This window comes from Dermacentor albipictus, chromosome 1 (genome assembly GCF_038994185.2).
Source record: "Dermacentor albipictus isolate Rhodes 1998 colony chromosome 1, USDA_Dalb.pri_finalv2, whole genome shotgun sequence".
Taxonomy (NCBI): domain Eukaryota; kingdom Metazoa; phylum Arthropoda; class Arachnida; order Ixodida; family Ixodidae; genus Dermacentor; species Dermacentor albipictus.
Window position 1 is genome coordinate 385,349,663 of NC_091821.1, and position 22,151 is coordinate 385,371,813.

The following is a 22,151-nucleotide window of genomic DNA, read 5'->3' on the forward strand; positions in this document are numbered from 1 at the left end:
CTCGACACTTCTCTCAAGCAGTCATGTTAGACTGATGTACTTTCTCAAACAGTCATGTAAATACTGTAAATAAACCCATATTGCTCGTTCTCGATGAGAAGCAGTCCTTCCCTTCATCAACGTCCTCAGCGTGGATAAGTTGGACGACGGCATGGACCAGCTACTTTCGAATTCATGCCGGACTCCAATCTTGACAACAGATCATGAGCGATGGGATGGAGCTCCCAACCCTGACAGCCCCCATCGAAATGCGGCCGGGATTAGATCCCGCGACCTCGTGCTTAGCAGCGCAACGTCACAGCCGCTGAGCTACCGCGCGAAGGGTCCATAGGCGCTGAAGGCATCACATCTAGTTGGTGGGCAAGATGATACTGAAAGAAAACCGTCTGGTGGGGGGGGGGGGGGGGCGCTTCTGGCGTTCAAAGAAACGATAAGCTGGATTTACCCTGACGTTAACGATCCATTCCGCTCAGACCAGTGTACACAGCTATACTCAGAATGAATGCTTATGTGTGTGTGCACAAAGCTCATGCCAGCAGCGGAAGCCAGAATGCTGTCCTGGTTTCGGCAGTGCCGACTAGCTGAGCGGAGTATGACAGGGCGTCCATTTGGCATCGTCGCTCTGGCAGCCAGCTCATCTCTGGAGGCCTTCTAATTCTCCACGCGCGATCCCCGCATGCTCCATCGGTAGCAGATTAGCTCGACAACGCCGTCAACGACGCCGTGAGAGCATATGTGCCTCAAACTTTCGCAATACAGATTTCATCTCTGCTTGCAGTTGTATCAGTATTATTATTACTTGAACAAACAAGCTAACAAAGTTTATCGGTAAAATCTAGCTGAGATCAATTTAATCCTGCCAAAGGCTATATTGCATCCATGCATAAAATACGGAGTTATTTTTTTTAGCACCATTGCGCGCGAAAGTTTCTTTTTTTGCGACCTCTTGCTTAAAAATTTAGGCAGCGCAAGGAAGTTGAAGTATTGCGCATTGCTGGGGCCATTAGAAATAACACTTAGCCACCACCGCCGTTCTATCGGGAACGCGGCCTGTTAGTGTTCATCTCGAGCTCATCCAATAAATAAGCACGGTGCATTAAACGGGGCAATTGGCGCTGTACCGCTAACTTGAAATATATTCCGTGAAGGTGGACGCCTTTCCATAGGCATTTGAACGTAATGAATTCGTTAGCTTTCGTGGGAATCAGGCGAACTAAGCATCTCCTGAGAGCATGAGATTTCCTCATTGGGACAACGTAAAAACTCCCTCATGGTCATTCCTTTTCCGGCCTTCTGTATCAACATCTATACCCGTACATTCCTCCGAGGCTCAGTAGCAAGTTCAAATACTATAGTTATCACGTGAAGCCTTCAATCCATTCCGTAGCAAAACCAGCAACGCGTATATCTTAATTCGGTTCGTTTCTCGATAATCAGTGAAATCGTAGTTTGACTTCCACCCTTGAAACCACTGCACCTGACGATAGGCCTTTCGCTACGTATGAAGGTCTACCTCTTTTTTCTGAGGCTAAATGCCATAATTTGCTTCTGTCTGTCTTCGATGGCTTCTGGCCTACTGTAACATCCACAATGAATACGTACATTTTCGCCCTGGTGAGAGTTTTCACCGTCAGGTAGCGCAGCACCATCATCTGGTTCGTGTTGTAGCTGGCAGAGTTGGCGAACCAAGCGCCGATTGTGACACCCCAGATGGTGTGCCGGACGTTCAGCTTGTAGCTCGCACTGGAAAAAAACAGCGCGGATGTTTTCCTTGGCTCTTTTGCTCTGTGACAGACCTTAGTCACGTCTAGGGGCGCTATAACGTAAAACTATTCCAAACTTTTCTATTCCAATTCTGCTATCAGCCCTCTACGATTGCTCAAAAACTTTTTCGACCACCCCCACTTCACCTGTCTGTCACGCGACGTCACGAAAACCGCGATACCTCCCTATCTTATATGATGTTTTCACACTCAGCATGCATGATTTGACAGAAAAAAAGGAAAAGAGTTATTTCTGATTCGACCCCTTTTCGCCATTAGCCCTCGGCTATTGGTAAAAAGTTTTCGGGCTGCACCCACTTCACCTGCCTGTAACGCGACGTCAATAAACCGCACAAACTCACCGCGTCAAAGTGACGTGTGCGCGCGATAAAGATGCATTAATATGTCGAACAAAACTGAATTTTCTTCGGAATAGCCGCAGGCTGCCCCGTTCCGAAAGGAATAAAAGGTGGCTGCCGCCGATCGCTGAGACGCTGGCAACTCGCACCTGCCGGAGAGCATGGGTGTATTTGCGTATAATAAAAGTTCCTGCGTGGCCCTGTAACGTTGTCGAGCACTTTCGGCACGCTTACCACCTCATTCTGCCAACTCTTCTTTGTTGAGGGTCATTTTTAGCGTAATTCTTGAGCTTCCGTTGCATGCCGCCGCGATTTTCGATCAGCCACCGCAAGCTAAGTAAGGGAAAGCCGACCAATCGTAGACGGCGGCACCACCCTCTTCATCCGGTTATCGATTTTCAGTGCACTGGCTCTGCCCCAGCGAATCCCTCTCCACTTGAGCGTTCTCCTCGCCTCTTGTCGGCCAATTAGATACGACAAGCCGCTCAGTGTAGGCAATGTTATTCGTTTTTCAAGCAAACAAAAGTGACCTCCTATGAACGAGGAGAGCGTTTGATTGGTCTGTTCAGACAACACTGCGGGTGACCGCCCGGTGCTTACGTTGGTGTTTACGCAAATTTGACGTCAGGATATTGGAATAGATTTACGTTATAGGGCCCTAGAAGTCCTACGAATCCTTTGATGTTCGTCTGTCTACCTTTAGACAACACTAGTAAAATTCACATTTCCGTCAATTTTTTCGATTGGTCCCTGATTTTAAGTGTGATCTGCTAACTGGCAACCCCTGGCGAATTTCAGTCAACCTTTCTTCGAGTTTCGCTGATGTCACCTACGTCGCATAGTATTGCGAAATACCAGTCTTCATCACGAGTCCTAACATGCAACGTTAGTGATTGCAATCGGACCATATAGTCGGACCAATCGGACCACATAAAAGATATATCCCTTATCTATTGTCCTTATTTTCGTGATGAAAGAGAGACTTCGCGTGCCGCCTTAAGCCGACTGAACGACAGAGTGCGCACGGAGGAAAAAAAAATATTGGGATCATGGACAAGCAGTCATATACACAGAAAGCCACCAGAGCCCTGCTGCCCTTCTTAACGCGTTAAGGGCCCCGTGTAGCAGAAAATCTGGTGTCGGCCGAATCATCGGTGTCAGCCGAATCATCCCGAACCACGCATCCGGAACCAAGCAGGCCCTCCGTGTTGCGCTTAGTTATAATTTGAATATACGAGAAAACGTAACTCTGTTGCGCAGAAACTCAAACGCAAACGCCTTTTCCAGCTGCAGTTTGAGGTCTGTCTTAGTAGGAGCGGCGCGGCCTGCTCGGTTCCTTGCAACACCATCAAAAAGAAAAGAAAAGAAAAGAAAAGAAAAGAAAAAGAACCAGAAAGCTCGCTTTCGTGCATAGCGTTCGCCGGCAGCGTTTCCCGGAACACATTACGGTTACACAAGCAGCAGTTCGTGGCAAGCGTGAGAAGCAGTCAGGGACCTTTGGATGCTGTCGCGTTCCACTTTTAAAGGGCGAAGCTTAAGCGTCCTCTCAAATTTTTAACGACGGCTGAGCTCTGCTACAGCTTTGAATGCGCGATAAACGCAGTTATGAGTGCGCGTGCGTCACTTCTTCTCCCTTTGCGTTTTCTTTTTCTTCCGACTTCCATCTTCCCCAGTGTAAGATAGCAAACCAAGTGCAACCTGCCTCCCTCCCTTTTCTTTTTTTCTCTCTCTAACACAACCACGCAATGCAAAGTATTTAACTTTCTTTTATTCTTTATGCATTGCGGCAAATCCTCCCGAATGAAAAAAAGAGTAGTGTTCATGTATCTCTGGTTCAGACTGAAATAAAGCCCTGTGACTTTTCTATCCACATCCTTGCGATGTAAAGACCTACCTTTCTACCCACAGTGACTCCCTTAATTGTTTATTTTGTGTCTTCATAACCGGCAGGGCACGGACTGAAGATATTGCAGTTTGCGTCCCTTGATGGGTCCAATTGCCCCTCTTTGTTTAACTATGCATACCATACTGCCGTTAGTGCTGTTTCATTGTGTCAACAATATCTCATTAAGGTCTGGACTGAATGAAGATCACTTTTTGTGTGCTAATTGAGCACTTCAAATCCAAGACGCTTACTGCGCCTGATGTCGTCAATGTTTTCCTAAACATGGCCATTTGTTGGCATGCTATACTAAACGTGGAGCACGAATTCTTAAGAAGTTTCTTGCATAATAATTACCTCTTCTTAAGTAGCATTTTTTGCCCCCAAACTGTACTAGAAATTTAAAAGTTATAGCTAAGTTCACCTGTTGAACTGGACGCGTCCTCCCTGCTTGGCGATGTTCCAGGCATTCTCGAATCCGCCAACTTCCTTGAAGCCCATACTAACCACCACAATCAAGGCGATGAACATGACGACGCACTGGAAGGTATCCGTGTAGACCACTGCTTTGATGCCGCCCTGCGTACAAACGAGCCCACTCAACTTTCTTGCGAAAGAACTGTAGAAAACCGAGGTGCGATATCGAGGAATAGCTACAATTTGACAGTGCAAACGAAAAACCCCAGATTGGCTGCTCTCTTAGCAGCAAATTTTAGCACCTCGTTTAAGCTAACATAAGTGAACCTATTAAATTAATCGTAACTAGTATATATCACTAGAAATCTAAATAGTAGGTGAAATTGAAAAAATTGTTTGAACTGAACCCAAAGCTGTAAATTGTAAGCTCGAGGAGTGCCTAAAAACACTAAGCCAGCTCGTTGATTGCTCTTTCAAAACCTTCTGTGCGTTTTTGGGCATAAAATGGATCCTCCTTAGAGGAGAAAGAGAAGCGGAAATTGCGCTTTTCCACTTTTCCGCCTAAACCCTACCATATACCTTATTTGACGCATTATAAACCTCACGGATTTATTATTATTTTTTTTGTGCGTACTTGGTGCTGATTTCGTGAAAGAAAGCGGCCGCGACTGCTCTTTTATTCTCGAATCTACGTAATTATTTTCTCTTGGTAAGCCTCCACCAGTCGCTACCAAAATCTGTTACGTCACGGTAAGCTAATGCGGGAATGGAAACGTGGCGTCTCAGCATGTCGTCTATTTTACGCTGCCTCTTAATGGCATACGAAGCCTCCGGTCACGGTAAAACTGCTACATTTATTTGCGACTGCAGAATCATGATATAAAAGTGTAGCTCTGGCTTAATCCCTTTAATTACAATCTTATTGTCGATGCAAACGGTAGTAAACCATACTGCTTATAAAATCGCAAATATTCTATTACGAGTGGCACGAATTCAGAAACGTTGTTTAACGCTTCTGCATTAGCCAATGGAAATACCTTCATTCACAAAACGGTTAGGCTGTCTCGTGCGTCCGTTCCTCTCTCGTTCATGCGTCAAAGACATGGCAGCCCCTTTGCCATGTTCTGCCGTTGAATGCGGAATATGTTACGCCATTAAAACCCTTGTATATAGCAACGAACGCAGCAGTGAAAAGTGCAGAAAACCGCGGAAAGTTTGTAATGTACAACCAATATTATTTCAAATAAATGCGTTCTTTGTTTAATGATGGCCCAAACCTCAAATGCCAACACCATCCGACAGCGATGCAAATGCTATGAGCACTCCTTATGAACACATTTTTTTAGTGACCCAAACGGAAGGGGAAATGCTGCCATACGCATGCCGCTCGGCCGCCATTGGATGTGGTTACTCATAAGCATAATTCGCGCGGCTCGTCGCACCACAAATTATGGAAAGAAAATCTATGCGATGGCGGCTCAGCGCAACGTCAGACAACGTGAAACTGACTTTTACGAAACGGCCTTTCTAGTGACGCTCCTCACGTGTCATTCCTTCAGCCACTCAACAAGCTGACATGGCGAATACCTTGAACCGCCACCACATGTTCGCGAAAGGGTAGATGCACTGCGCATGCTTGTGCATGCTACCATTCACTTTTGTTTGTTTTTTAATCGCCAGCATCGCTAAACAGCTTCCAAGGAGCAGAAAAGCTACTTATTCGAAATAGTCTGCAGCTCGTCGTCACGTTCGTCATCTTGAGGAAAACGCTACAAAACTGGGTTTTGCAAAACTTTCGCTTTCCGGCACAAATCTAAAAACACGTGACCTCTTTACAGCCAAGCAGAGCGCCAACATAACGAAAAATGGCGGCCGTGCTGCCGCCATGCTTGTCGAGAATATAGCCTGAAGGCTTTTATTCGCAAGGCTAATTATATTCTCCCGTTGTACGGAGGGTGAACAACCACAGAGACACAATGCATGTCCCCAATCTAACTGTTTGTTGGGCTAACTTGTGCCCAGCAAAACAACTCGAAATCTGGTGCGCCGATTGGACATGTCAGCTATTTATACATGAGTCATTAAATTGAATCTGACAGCGTAATCGATGGTGTTCGTTTGAGTTCTAGAATCTGCATTTATTTATTCTCGTCACGCCTGCAATCTGATTACACAAGGCTCGGCGACAGCATAGAGAGCAGATACAACCAGCGAAAACATAAGAGGAACTTCCGATACAGGAAAGACGTGCCTTGGGCTGGGCGATAACTTGAATATTTGTTAGCCGGTTAAAGACGGTCACCAGGAAAAATCAACAAGTACTCGTAGCAATATTCACTATTTACATGCGGCCCTGAGAAGCTATGCCAACTTTTCCATACGCGCCATCTGAACAAAATGACGGAAGTTTCTTCTGGGCTGTGTGACCTCGAATGTCCAGCGTGAGCTTTTCTGTTTAGTCTGCTTACGAGAAGTGCCAAGGCCTTCCTAATTTGTTACAAGTCCTTTACCTCCTGTCAATTTGCCTGCATTATCAACTTAGAGTTTTCATCAAAAGTTATTCTCATATCCATTTTTTCTCTGCTCATTCCCTCTGAGCAGAGTATCAGTCTAGGTGACCTTTATCTGACGATTACAGGTCTCAGTGCGAGGCTTTTCTTTCGAGGAACCCGCATGGGTTTCCTTTGTAGCATTTGCTACGAACGGGTGGATGTTTGATTTTCCCTTCAGTAATGAATCTTGAATTGTTTCAATTAAACACTACGCGAAGAGACGCATACTGCGTGTAATTATACTTTAACCTAATTATACTTTATAATTAAACTTATATTTAAAAAACTTATATACTTATATTTAAAACTATATTTAACTATATTTAATAACTTTAACTATTTAACTATATTTTAACTTATATTTAAAATTAAACTTTATATTTAAACTTAATTTTACTTTATACTTTAATTTTACTTTTTCCCTTCAGTAATGAATCTTGAATTGTTTCAATTAAACACTACGCGAAGAGACGCATACTGCGTGTAATTATACTTTAAATTCAACTTGTGTGATTTTTTACACCTTATGCTCAAACGCGAATACAAATTCACACGGCTTCATGTCAGGCGAACTGTATTCATCAATGACTTGAAGGCTAATGCGGCGTTTTGCGAGCGGCGAAAGAAGCATTGTGTGAAAAGGATCGAGTGGTACAGAGAAGTATAAAACATAGCGATGCATAGCGAAATCTGCAAATAGTATGAAGCATAAGTAGCATGAAACATCGCGGAGACAGCTTGAGCTTTAAAACAGGTAAGCTCGACTTCACTGCATTTCTCCAAGGGTCACTGAGTCACTGTTAAATCTATTCTAAAAAAGAACAGTAGTGTCGCACTAAAGAAAGAAGTCACCAAATTGTACTTACAATGCTAGTATATACGGTGCAGATAATTCCAAGTAGCGCTACTGCTGCCCACAATGGCAATCCCATCACTGCAAGAGAAAGAACAAAAGCGAACTCTAGTAGCCGTCATTGGACCACTACACGTTGTCGCGATTCTTAGCCTTGATACAGTTCTCCCCAACTTCTTAAAACATGCTACTTGCTCAGTTCCAGCAACTCACGCGACTTCACATCTTGAGAAGTAGAATACATTGATTTGCTGACCATAAAACCTCCGCAATTTATAGGTCTCGATTACGAATTCCTGAATTATTTCCATATGGCCTGCATGTTTGCGTTTCATATCTTTGAACTTGTGTAGCCTTACTGTGTGCGTACATGCGGAACAATAATGTGAGCACGCACACGCAATCCGAGAATGATGCAACTTGCACGAAGACGTATAGGGTGGGTGAGGCGCTAGATAAAAGTTGCCTCAAATTGCATCGCTACTGGGCCCGTATTCACAAAAATTGTCTTACGCAAGAACTGTTCGTAAACACAGACGCCAGCCGATGGCGATGTTGAAGACATCATTAGTGACGGTTGCTGGCCAGGGGCAAAGAACCCTTACGAACCAAAGGTTTTGTGAATTCTGTCCCCGAGTTGCAGGTGCACAACAAAGACAGAGGTATTTTATTTATTTAGTTATTTATTTATTTATTTATTTATTTATTTATTTATTGCTGCAGAATAAAGAGAAACGAAGTAGCAGAGATACCCTTTGCTTGAATTTCTACACCAAAGCAGCCGATGTATAAAAGAATGGGGACCGAATTCAGAAAGCTTCTTGAAGACAAGGTCTTAGCTGTCTTCACACGGGTTTGGTGTATTTGGGATTGGGTATCTTGTAACCTCTTCGAGATAAAAACGGCCCTTTTGGGCCTCCATAGCGTCATAAAGAGTCGCAAGAGGTATTAAAATGTAGGACTCAACGAGTCGAGGAGCGACAATCAGTCGCGGAGTAGGTGCCGTCACCGGAACGGGCGTAATTAGTGCCGATATTGTCGAAAATTAACCACATTGCATTATAACCCTGCAAAGGACGCACTGCCGTAGATATAGAGAAGTTGAGGAAAAGCTATCATACGGTACACTTTTGAGAAATGAAGCGAGTTTGCTTGGACTGAGCACGGCTCGTCCGAGGCAGCTTCAGTGGTGCCCAAACAAAACGAGCATTAGTAAAAAAGTCGGTAAATTAACGGAATTGGCCTACCTGTCCTCGTGGTCAATAAGAAGACCATTGGCGCTAAAATGTAAAGCTATTCCAAACTTTTCTATTCCAATTCTGCTATCAGCCCTCTACGATTGGTCAAAAACATTTTTCGACCACCCCCACTTCACCTGTCTGTCACGCGACGTCACGAAAACCGCGATACCTCCCTATCTGATATGATGTTTTCACACTGAGCATGCATGATTTGACAGAAAAAAAGAAAAAGAGTTATTTCTGATTCGACCCCTTTTCGCCATTAGCCCTCGGCTATTGGTCAAAAGTTTTCGGGCTGTTCCCACTTCACCTGCCCCTCACGCGACGTCACAAAACCGCAAAATCTCACCGCGTCAAAGTGACGTGTGCGCGATAAAGATGCTTTAATATGCCGAACAAAACTGAATTTTCTTCTGAATAGCCGCAGGCTGGCCCGTTCCGAAAGGAATAAAAGATGGCTGCCGCCGATCGCTCAGGCACTGGTTACTCGCACCTGTCGGAAAGCATGGGTTTATTTGCGTGTAATAAAGCTTTTTGTGTGGCCGTGTAACGTTTCCGAGCACTTTCGACACGTTTACCACCTCGTTCTGCCAATTCTTCTTTGCTGAGCATCCGTTTTAGCGTCATACTTAAGCTTCCGTTGCATGCCGCCGCGATTGTTGACGAGCCACCGCAAGCTAAGTAAGGGAAAGCGGACAAATCGCAGACGCCGGCACCACCCTCTTCATCCGGTTATCGACTTTCAGTGCAGTGGCTCGGCCCCATCGAATCCATCTCCACTTGAGCGTGCTCCTCGCCTCTTGTGAGCCAATTAGATAAGACAAGCCGCTCAGTGTAAGCAATGTTATTCGTTTTTCAAGCAAACAAAAGTGACCTCCTATGAACGAGGAAAGCGTTTGATTGGTCTGTTCAGACAACCCTGAGGGTGACCGCCCGATGCTTGCGTCGGTGGTTACGCAAATTTGACGTCAGGAGATTGGAATAAAAATATATTGGAATAGTTTTACGTTATAGGGCCCCAGTCTTCCATGATTGGTCAAAAAAATTTCCGGCCACCTCCACCTCGACTGCCTCTCACGCGACGTCACGAAAACCGCGATAGCTCCCCATTTGATATGATGGTTGCACAGTGATTATGCATGATTAGACTGAACGAAAGAAAAATAATTATTTCTCATTCGACGCCTTTTTCGCCATATATACGGTGCCATTGATCAAACGGTTTCGGCTTGCGTCCATTTCGCCTGTCAAAACAAAACTGATTTTTTTTTAATAGCCGGAGACTGCCCCGTTCCGAAAGGAATAGGAGATGGCTTCCCGCCAATTGCTCTGGCACTAGCTAGTTGGAGAGTACGGAGAGCATGGATTTATTTGCGTGTAATATTTTGCCGTCGCAGTATAACGTTATCGAGCCCTTTCGGCGCATATAAGACATCACTTTACCAACTCTTTGCTGAGGGTTCGTTCTGGCGGCATTTCTAACGTTCCGTTGCATGCCGCAGCGATTTTCGACCAGCCACCTCAAGCTAAGTATAAGGGGAAGCGGATCAATCCCAGACGCCGGCACCAGTCTCTTCATCCTGTTATCTACTTTCACTGTGCAGGCTCGGCCATATCGTACCCCTCTCCACTTGAGCGTGCTCCTCGCCTCTTCTCACTTAATTGTATAAGAAAATCTGCTCAATGTAGGCAATATGCTATTCGCTTTGAAAGAAGAAAAAAAGTGACCTCCTATAAACGAGGTGCGCGTTTGATTAAGCTTCTCAAACAACGCTGCGGGTTACCGCCCAATGCTTGCGTTGGTGCTTATTGACGTCAGGAGATCGGAATAAAGACAGATTGGAATATTTTTACGTTATAGGGTCCCATGTTGACGTAATACCGCGCGGTGTACGAAATGAATAAGATATTTATGAGTGAAGAGAGATACAATCATCTTTTAATGACCCAATCATTTGAATCACCATAGGCATCGAGACACCGATCAGCATAGACACCGAATCTTTTTACGCGTCAACACTTTGGTGACCTTTTTTTTCCTAAGAACTATATGCCGTTGGACGATCGCATTCGCTAATTATATGCGTAGCGTCAAGATTTGCTGGAGTTTTCTCTTACGGAAGATTCTATAGCTTCAGAGCCTTTTTTGCAATCCATCTTTACTAGTCCCACTTACGACAGGGACCAACTTTCTTTTTCTTGCCTCTGTCTAAGAAGGTGAAGATGAATCGTTACCAACTTGCCCAATTTGCAATCCTAACAAGCTTTTTATGAGTACTGGCACAGGTTCATAGGAAGATGAATAGTTGAAGTGATCAGCAGTGGGCCGAACAAGGAAGGCCTCTTACTCTAAAATCGTTCGTAAGTTAAAACTTCAGCCTATCTCGATGCTAGACACCTAATTAACTAATGCAGCCGGCCAATGGCAAATAGCACTTACAAACGAAAAACATTTGTGAGTTTGGCCCTCAGTATTTATACGACGTTTCTACAAGGGATTATCTCCGCTCCTTTCTCTCTAACCGAGTGGCTCGTTTCCGAGTGGACACACATCTGTCCGATCCCCACCCGCTCACCCGTGGCACTCCTCAAGGTGCTGTTCTCTCTCCTATCCTTTTTAATCTTGCTATGACCCCTCTCGCCTCCCAACTAGCCCAGATTCCTGACCTCCACCACATCTTTTATGCCGACGACATCACCCTCTGGTGTTCGTCTGGTTCTCCCGGTCACGTACAGGACACCCTGCAACGTGGCCTCGATCTCATCAACTCCTTTCTCCCCACTGCTGGCTTGTCACCTGCTCCGGAGAAATCCGAGCTTCTCCTTCTTAACTACTCCTCATACCAGCGCTCCCACAACGCCCTAATCTCCCTACATCTTTCCGGCTCTCCCATTCCTGTTGTCCCCCAATGCAAAGTTCTTGGCTTCCCGTTACATGCAGCCAAGAATGTGCAAGCCCTACACCACGCGGTCAGGACTTGTCACTCGGTAACTCACCTCCTGCGGCGCGTGGTCACTCGGCGCTCGGGCCTCCACGAGGCTCATGCGTGCCGAGTTGCCCATGCGCTCGCCCTCAACAAGTTCCTGTACTTTGTGCCTTACGTTTCCTTCACCCACACTCAGCTTAACACCCTCGAAACCGCCCTTGTTGGCCTCTACAAGGCAGCTCTCAACCTCCCTATCACCACCTCCACTGCTAAGCTCTTTGCCACAGGCCTCTTCCATCCTCTTCGTTCTCTTCTCTCTCTCCACCGTGACTCCCAGCTTGCCCGGCTTTCTCTTACCCGTCAGGGTCAGTGGTTACTGGCCCAGGCGGGTATCTCTCCCATTCCCGTTTCCTCCTTTATCTCTCCAAAATCCACCCCGGCGCCCAATCTTCGCATTCTCCCCCTCCCGTCTAATATGTCCCCTGTCCTGCATGCCGGCCGTCGTCACGCGGCCGCGCAGCATCATTCCCCCCTCTTTACTACCCAGGGAGTAGCCTACACGGATGCCTCTTTCATAGCCCCTCGAGGTTCCTGTGGCTACGCTATCTACCATCCCCACCTCCCAGCACCTGAAACTCACACGAGTGGGCCGTACCTACACCCTCCGGATGCACTCTCTCTCGAGGTCCTTGCCATTGTACATGCCCTACAATCATTTCCCTCCCTGCCCTCGCTCCCAGAGTACACGATATACACCGACTCCCAAGCCGCCATTCGCCACATACAGAACCGCACCCTACCCCATTCACTCCAACAAGAGGTCGAACGAGCGGTCTCCGCACTGCAACCTTCCACCGTTTTCCTCCGCTGGGTCCCTGGGCATTCGGGGATTGACGGCAATGAGCTGGCTCATCAGCTCGCCCGTGATGTTTTTAACCGGGCACCGTTGATCCCCTGGTCGGGGCCCTCGCAGGATTCTGGGGGACTCTCCCTGCGCCGCACTATCAAGGAAGTTTACCTCCAGCTCCGTCTCGACAAGCGCCTCTACCCTCCCCCTCATCCATCACTCACTGTGCCGGAGGCTCGCCTTCTGCGGCACATCCAAATGAATGCACTGGTTACCCCTTCCCGCCTCTTTCTCTATCGCTATCGCTCCGACCCCTCCTGTCCCAACTGCCCGTCTACTTATGCAGACCTATCCCATTGCCTATTCTACTGTCCGACTGCTCAGCAATCAAGTTCCTACCCTCCCCCTTCGCTTTCCATCACCACCTGGCTCGACTGGCTTGGCGCTGAAGGTGAAGAAGAACAGCGTCGACTGGCCGCCCAGGCGGTCGATATGCTCGGCCTGTAATTTTTGGCTAAATAAAAGTCTTATACTACTACTACTACTCTACAAGGGGACTTATCTTCTGTCGCCCTGGCAAAGACAAGCGCCCCTGTTGAAACGTTGGCACCAGTATTCCGTTGTTCGCACAAGGAAGTATTTTACAGCGAAGGCACAAAGTTAACAAAAACGCTTTGTATTCGGCTCGTTCAAAGCTTTTTTTTTAAACAGTTGAATTTCTTGACCCACCTTTCGATAGCGCCAGTGCTGGGGCGTAGAGGGAGACGCTCAAATAGAGAGCCTGGGTCAGGGAACAAGGGAGAAATGATGGCACAACATACATTGAACCCTATCGACCACCACGCTCAAGCTCAGCCTCGAACGAATACGCCCAAACGCACGCATTCACACACGCATTCACACACGCATTCACACACGCATTCACACACGCATTCACACACGCATTCACACACACGCAACCACGGGGAAACCAATTACAAATAGCTTTGAAGTCATTGTTGCAGATGGGGCATTGCGTTGATTGCTGTACGGAAGAGGCCACGTATTTAAGGTACCTCCTTTCTTTTTGAGTGAATTTCGCGAGCGACGGAGAATTACAAGAAAGCGCAGTGATGCGCGGTTTTCTCTCCCTCTAGAGATACGCTCTCTGTCTCGCAGTGCAAATAAACTAATTTCCACAACACACTGCCATAAGAGGGCCGCTGAACAACATTATCGCCAATATGTTCGCTCCGACTTTTGCAAGAGAGTCTAGTGTCATTCTCGGGATTTACTTTTTTCCCTCGAGACAAACAAGAGAGTTTCGTTTGGGAACAACGACGAGTGACCGAGTTTGGGGGAAACTGCAAAGTTCCACGCGTGCACGGTGGACGCAAGGACATATCGGGCCAATTATTCTTTTAGTTCCACAGAGAAGTACCACAGGCGAGCCACGTTTATTCCCTATATAGACGGTCTTAGCATAGCCCTCTATGATCTGAGAGCCTCTCTTGAACGCCGCTCTACAAGCCCCCGGGCAACACCGCAGATCTTGCTACTTTTCCGACCAATTAAGGCACGCCGACAATTGTTACGTTAAGTCTGTTAAACCCGCCTTAAAATTTCACCTAAACAGTGTGAGTGCAGCACATGCCCCTATGCTAAAAAGGGGAGCGGAGATCCAAAAGGCAGAATGGCAGGCAATTCAAAGAGAACTGCCATGCTATGCGACGGCCACTCTAGTTGAACGTGACGGAGACCTGCTCCCGTAAGCTCACACACACCTCAAAATATTGACAACGCTCCCAGTGACGACAGCAGCCACAGTACACAGTTTCTCGACAATGAAGTGAGTCATATTTGTCGGCACAATAACGGCTTAATCATGAGGGACGGGGTCTGGTTATTATGTTCATTCACCGGGTCCCAGTCTGCTTCGGCGGAGTTATTTTCACTTTATTGGAGAACTTATGGTACATTAAAGGCGTGAAGAAAATATCTGAACCCGTAGCAAAAAAATATATTTTCAATTAAAGAGGAACTGTTTCAAAGGCAGTGTGTTATGACTGTCATACTATCAAAAGCACGTAGGGTATGGCGTTATAGAAGCGTCGTCATGCCCCCTTCTCAGTGAATAATTTTATGCCTCCTATATCTGCGAGCGCAAACGTTGTCACAATGACGAACAAAAAATCCCTGTCGAAACTCCCCAGTGGGACTTGTCAGATAATGCGTGAGTATTATTTCTAGTCGCTCATCTTGCACTCATGCAACGAAGTATTGACTGAGTGGCCGAGTTACGCACACCGCGGCACACTGTGCCAAGCGTAATGCTAGGTGCCGCAAGTATTGGAATGACCTGTTGCAACTACCTAACTGGTAAACGTAATTTGTCGGAATTAATCATATTGGGCGAAATATTGTAATCGTAATTAATCCCAATTAGGCCGGATTCATCTATATTAGCATTAATTAATCCAGATTAGTCTTAACCAATTTAATGTTACTAGATCGAAATTAGCCCTAATTCTACTTAAGCACCATCAATTATTCTTCATTAGGCTTATTTGATTTAATCTTAGCTACCCTTGGCTAGGTTATTTGGAAATGTAATTAATTAGTTCAGAGTCTTCATTCGGCTCCCTTGGCCTTCAATATAATTAGGAAGTCTCAATTGGGAATAATTAATCTTATTATTCTTTTACTTACCTTAATTACTATTGATACCCCTTCACACTATATACAATCATAATCATAAATCTTAGCAGTCATACGTAGTCATAAGGCAGTCTCATATATACCCCATAGGACCCCATAAATACCTATGGAGCGCATCGTGTCACACGTTGGAGACGGACAGATTTCCGAGGGAAGTAGCCCTGGAATGCTGACGCATTAATACGTTGAGCTTGAATCCTCGTCTGTGACTGTCATTGCGTGCTGTTGCATGTCTCAGTGTAGCATCATTCACCAACCTGTTTGACCTTTCGCGTTGGTCTGGCACGATAAAAGGACTGACAACTGGCCAGAATGTGTCTCGAGACGTCAGAGGAAATTAAGCGACCATAATTTTTAGTGCTAGAATCGAGCACCATGTTGGCGATTTAAGTAGGAATTATAATTTTAAATTGGCAAAGAAAGTCTCAAAAACCTGCAAGTGGCGCTACCTGGCGGTGAAGTCTTGGTACTTCGGATGGAGTATATGAGAAAACTGTACGTGAGTCGGCTTTTATTACGTACATCATACTTATTGCTTAAAATTGAAGTTCGTATATTATATGGCTTTCGCGCTTTATTCTATGTACATTACGAAGTAAAGAAGTGCACGCTAGCGAGCGAAGCTCCCTTCGTGGTAACGAGCTAAGCGGCAGAGCGAGCAGAGCAGTCCCGTGCATCGCGGCGCATGCATGAGGGCTGCTGTGCGCGCGCAAGTTTGCGAGTTTGCACGCCGTGTCCAGCGACTTCAGTGAGATACAAGATGCCATCGACGAATTTGCCATTAATGGATGTAAGCACTGCGATAACAGCCCTGCTGGCACATACTGCCACTTAGCTTGGCTTGGCTAAGAAAGAAAGCCTGGCGCATGCAGCTAGCAAAAGCATGACCTTTGAGATCAGCGTGTGTTATTTGGAGGGAGAAGTCGCTGGGCCGTAGGTTAGGACACTACCTATTATTGCAAAAATAATCCAATGTTCCATAAAACATGACCCGCAGGAACATCGGCTTGATAAGCAAAATATGGCTTTTCTACAGCTAGAGCCGCATTTGTCGTCCGCTTTCCACCAGTGCCGGCGCTACCGCGCTCACCTATCACTCTTTTCAACACACACACACACACACACACACACACACACACACACACACACACACACACACACACACACACACACACACACACACACACACACACACACACACACACACACACACACACACACACACACACACACACACACACACACACACACACACACACACACACACACACACACACAACACACACACACACACACACACAAACACACACACACACACACGCACAAACACACACACACACACACACGCACACACACACACATACACACACGCACGCACGCACACACACACACACACACACACACACAAACACACACACACACACGCACGCACGCACACACACACACGCACACGCACACACACACACGCACGCACACACACACACACACACACACACACGCACTCGCACGCACGCATTAAGCTAACACGAACCAAGTTACGTGCTTACCATTTGTACAGTGAACATCGCCACCGCGATGAACCGTATTGCTCGGTTGAACCTCAGTTCCAGGTACTGCGGGGAATGGAATGACACTCGTAAAGAATGTCAGAGCAACACCAGGCTAAATAACTCTGTTTGGGTCACATTGTTGCATCAAGAAATTTTGTTGGGTCGAAAGGAGGTCATGTTTGTCAAGCTTAATTAGCGCATTTATATGCCACGTCCCTATCGCGTGTCGCTGAATGACTGCAAAGGTTGCTTACCAATAGCTGACAACAGTCCACTACACTGCATTTCTACAGTGTAGGTAAACATTGTGTTAGATATAAATTATAATCGAGCAGTAAATTTCGGTTCAGCCTTGCATACAATAAACTACAAATATTCGGCGTCCTTTGCAAATGTTTGGCCCCATGGTCTTCATTTTGTTGTTTGAAATCATTTACAAGCATATCGGGATATTAATGTTCGGATGAGATCTGTGAACTGCTTTGCTTGTATAGACACGCATGTCGTTCTGTGCAGCGGTATAGAAAGCAAGCTCTGTACGCTACTACTACTGGTCTCCTATGCCATGAAATCGTAAAGGTAGATTAAACGGTTGACGTTACTGCTCTTACACCCCCACTAAATTATTAGCAGAGCATTCTTAATTATGTTTGCAGCCATATATTCTGCAAACTAACAGCCCACTACGCTATGAAACACCAATAGCTTCCTGTCATGAGGCAGATATGAATAATCTAAACAATTTTTCGCTCCGATTATTACGGAAAATAGCCTAAATTTGAATATGTCTTCGCACAAATCGCAGTATGTACACGAATCACAGGTAGGTTGTGAAAGTGTTAATGGCACGCACTGCTAACTAAAAATATCGCTGTATCGGGAAAATAAAAGTTTATCAGATCGGAAGGCAACATCACGAATTACTCTGCTGTTAAATTTCCTCCTGCCTTTGCAATTTCTTAGCATTATGGGTGCCGGTTTTCGTGTGCGCGTACTGGATTGTTATCGCGCGTGCGTGTGTGTTTGTGTGCACTTATTTACGCAGCTACGCATTTCTCGAACTCAAGCGCTTCATAAGGTATCGAAGAAGTCCGGTTGTTATATTACTTTTTAAACGTTCGCTTTCACGTGTTATCTTTCTTAGCTTATCTTAGTTATCATGTCTTATCACATTTATCTTAGACCTGGCATCCGTCGCACGTCATCGTCTTTCTTCTATTTCTGTTGTAAGAAAAGATTTTGTATACCAGCACCACGTGGCGACTAAGAAAAAGTAGCACTTCAATATGAGAGAAAGGTAGCGGCCCGCTGTTCCCGCTACAGCCAGAGTTAAAGCCTGCACAGTGACTCACCTCGTAGGCGGTGCACACCCTGAGGTTGTAGAAGACGGGCATGTACAAGTGCGCCGTGACCGGAATCACGAGAAAGTACGAAATGAACACCAGGAAATACATGGTGCCGTCGTTGTAGATCTCGGATGCGTTGCCGAGCAGATAGGCTGCCGATATGAAGCTCGCCATCAGCGACGTGCCGACGGGAACAGTTGGCAGGTTCCTGCCGCCGGTCAACATGTCCTGCAGAGACTGGCTGCCTCCAGAGCCACCGGCGAAAGCCTGGTACAGACCGATTCCGCCCGAGCCCAGTAGAGCGCAAACGAACACGGCGTAATCGTAGGGCGTGAATCGGGCAACCAGCTCGGCCGACGTACTAAGGGTCACGTTGTCCATGGCGTCTTTTTTTTTAGTTGCAGAACGCCGTTCGACTGTCAATTTCTTTGAGCGAATTGGGGGTCGACGAGCTGTTATACCTTCTAATTCTGTTCTGGTACCTGCAACAAAGGAACCCAACAAGCAGCGAAGCGTTAAATTCATGTGAGCAATCGACAACACTGAAGTTTTCTTCATAGGACTAAGTAAGGTAATGTCCATGGAGAGACAGCCAAAATTTACGCGTCATGCACCATTCTAATCAGAAAGTTTAGAGAAATTTCAGAAACTGATTACTGTCAATGCTTCTCGCCTATTGCTTTTCAATAATTGAAGTCAACCTCAACTTGCCTTGGAAGTAACGTTAGGCAGTCGTTTAGTGAAGGGTAAAAATCACCAAAGATGCCTCCGCGACATATAAAGATAATAATAATAATAATAATAATAATAATAATAATAATAATAATAATAATAATAATAATAATCGTCTTCGTCGTCGTCGTCGTCGTCGTCGTCGTCGTCGTAATCGTCAGCCTATTTTACATCCACTGCAGGCCTTCGTCCTGCAGTGGGTAATTGGATCCCCTGCGATCTCCAATTACCCCTGTCCAGCGCCAACCGATTCTGGCACCCAATCCGTAACCCTAATGGTGCACCGGTTATCTAACCTACGCATGACATGACCTTCCCAGCTCCATTTCTTTCTTTTAATGATAATTAGAATATCGGCTATCACTGTTCGCTCACCCTTCCACACCGCTCTCTTCCTTTCTCTTAACGTTATGCCTCACATTATTCGTCCCACCTCTCTTTGCGCGGTCCTTAACTTGTTTTCGAGCTTCTTTGTCAGTCTCCAAGTTCTTGCCCCATATGTCAACACAGGTAGCTTGCATTGATTGTACACTGTTCTTTTCAATGATAATAATAAGCTTCCAGTCAGGATCTGACAGCGTCTGCCGAATGCCCTCCAATCTATTTTTGTTCCTCTGTAAGTTTCCTTCTCATGATCAGGGTCCCCTGTGAGTAATTGAACTAGGTAAACGTACTCCTTCACGGACTCTATAGAGCCTTACTGGCGATCCTGAACTCTTGTTCCCTTGCCTGGCTATTGATCATTATCTTTGTCTTCTGCACATTAATCTTGAACCCCACTCTTATACTCTCCCTGTGAATGCCCTCAACCGTTTGTTGTAACTCGTCCCCAGTGTTGCTGAAAAGGACAATGTCATCTACGAATCGGAGGTTGTTAGGTTATTCGCCGTTGATCCTTACTCCTAAGTCTTCCCAGTTTAATACTTGAATACTTCTTCCACGCACGCAGTGGATAGCATTGAAGAGATTGTGTCTCCTTGTCTGACCCATTTCTTTATAGGTATCTTCCTACTTTCCTTGGGGATAGTTAAGGTAGCTCTGTAATCTCTGTAGATACTTTCCAAGATATTTACGCAAGTGTCATGTACTCCCTGATTACGTTATGCTTCTATGACTTCTGGTATCTCTACTGATTCAAATGCGTTTCTGTGAAAGCCATACAGAGAGGCTGATTGTACTCTTCGTATTTCTCAATTACATGATTGATGACATGGATGTGATCCATTGTAGAGTATCTCTTCCTGAAACCAGCATCTTTCCTTGGGTGACTGAAGTCCAGTGTTGCCCTTATTCTATGGGAGATTACTTAGGTGAATACTTTATATAATACTGGAAGCTAATTGGCCTATAATTTCTCAATTCTTTGACGTCTCCCTTCTTGTGGATTAGTATAATGGTGGCATTCTTCCAGTTCTCTGGGACTCTTGAAGTCGATAGACTGTTCGTATAAAGGGCCGCTAGTTTTTCAAGCATTATGTCTCCACCATCTTTGATTAAATGGACTGGTAATGCATCTTCCCCTACCACTTTTCCCCGTTTCACATCTTGCATGGCCTTTCCAACTTCATCGCTAGTTATAGAAGGAGCTTCTGTAACCTGTTCATTACTACTTCGAATGGAGGTATCGTGGCTGCTCTGGGTATTGTACAAGTCAGCATAGAATTCTTCCGCTGCTTTTACTGTATCTTCGTGATTGCTGATGATATTACCCTGTTTATATTTCCGTGTATACGTCGTGTTTAGTCCTATGCCAAGTTTCTTTCTCACTGATTTCATGCTGTGCCAATTTTTTGCTGCTTCCTCAGTCTTTCTCACGTTATAATTTTGAATATCTCTTATCTTCTCCTCGTTGATCAGTTTCGACAGTTCCGCGATTTCTATCTGATCTCTTGAGTTGGACACTTTCATTCTTTGTCGTTTCTTTATTAGGTCCTTTGTTACTTGGGAGAGCTTGCCTACTGGTTGCATTGGTGCCTTACCTCCCACTTCAATTGCTGCGTCTGAAGCCAGCCTAGTTACGGTTTCATTTAGTGCCTCTATGTCATCTTGATCTCTCTGTTCTAAGGCTGCATATTTGTTTGCAAGTGCCAAAGGGAATTGGTCTGCTTTTACCCTTACTGCGTCTACATAGGCCTGTTTCTTCTTGACCAATTTTACTGTTTCTCTCTTCATATTGATGTGAATCCTGGCCCTCATTAGCTTATGATCACTGCACTTTACCCTATTACATCCTGCACTATGCTAGGATTGGAAGAAAGTATGAAATCAATTTCATTTCTTGTTTCACCATTAGGACCATTAGGGCTGGCTAACGTCCGCAAAGTGAACTAAAAATACAACGAACGATAGTACGGCGCGGAAGAAAGAAAGGACACGTGATTTCACAGCGCGCCGCACCTGCGCAGTGGGGAAGTGCGCCCGCTCTGGCCGCCGTTGCTGCCGGCTGTGTTCTGCTGTCGTCTGCGCTCAGTACAACGGCGTGGCAGTTGTGGCGGGAAAACGCGGGGATGTGCGCCGTGGTAGCCGCCGAGGTGTGTAATAACCGTATTGTGCATTGCAGAGGTATAGACCACTGCAACAGTTGTAACTCGAGCAAAAAAATGGGGAAAATTGGAATACCACGCATTGTGCGCAAGGCAAGAACAAGCCGTGGTCACCTTCATTTCGAAATAAGATAAATAAAAATTATATATAGATGCATTCGTGTGGGTGAATGTGTGATTTATAATAGGAAACCTAATCACTTATATAGCTTGGCTGGCTGATCCGCCACCATATGAATGATTCGGCCCGAATTTTTTTTAAAATTTACGCTCATATCCACAGCGCCATTTAGGCATAACAGAGGGAGGGGGTACACAGAGCAATGTGAACAACCTATTTCATTTTTATATTAAGCATCGGTACAATATGAAGCACAATCAATATCTCTAAGGAACAAAAGTAAATTATGAGGTTTTACGCACCAAAACCACGATTTGATTA

The 22,151-nt window shown here is 45.6% G+C and overlaps 1 protein-coding gene across 2 annotated transcripts in view; it reads right to left on the reverse strand.

Moving 5' to 3' along the window:
* Positions 1-22,151, reverse strand: part of LOC135902412 (sodium-coupled monocarboxylate transporter 1-like) — a 51,503-nt gene that overhangs the window by 28,889 nt on the left and 463 nt on the right. For both annotated transcript variants that reach the window (XM_065432435.2, XM_065432434.2), the window contains exons 2-7: positions 18,441-18,916; positions 17,086-17,151; positions 13,571-13,622; positions 7,840-7,907; positions 4,429-4,583; positions 1,603-1,743 (exon numbers count right to left, since the gene is read on the reverse strand). In XM_065432435.2, the coding sequence (XP_065288507.2) occupies positions 1,603-1,743; positions 4,429-4,583; positions 7,840-7,907; positions 13,571-13,622; positions 17,086-17,151; positions 18,441-18,916 (958 nt within the window). The remainder of the gene's footprint in view (positions 1-1,602; positions 1,744-4,428; positions 4,584-7,839; positions 7,908-13,570; positions 13,623-17,085; positions 17,152-18,440; positions 18,917-22,151) is intronic.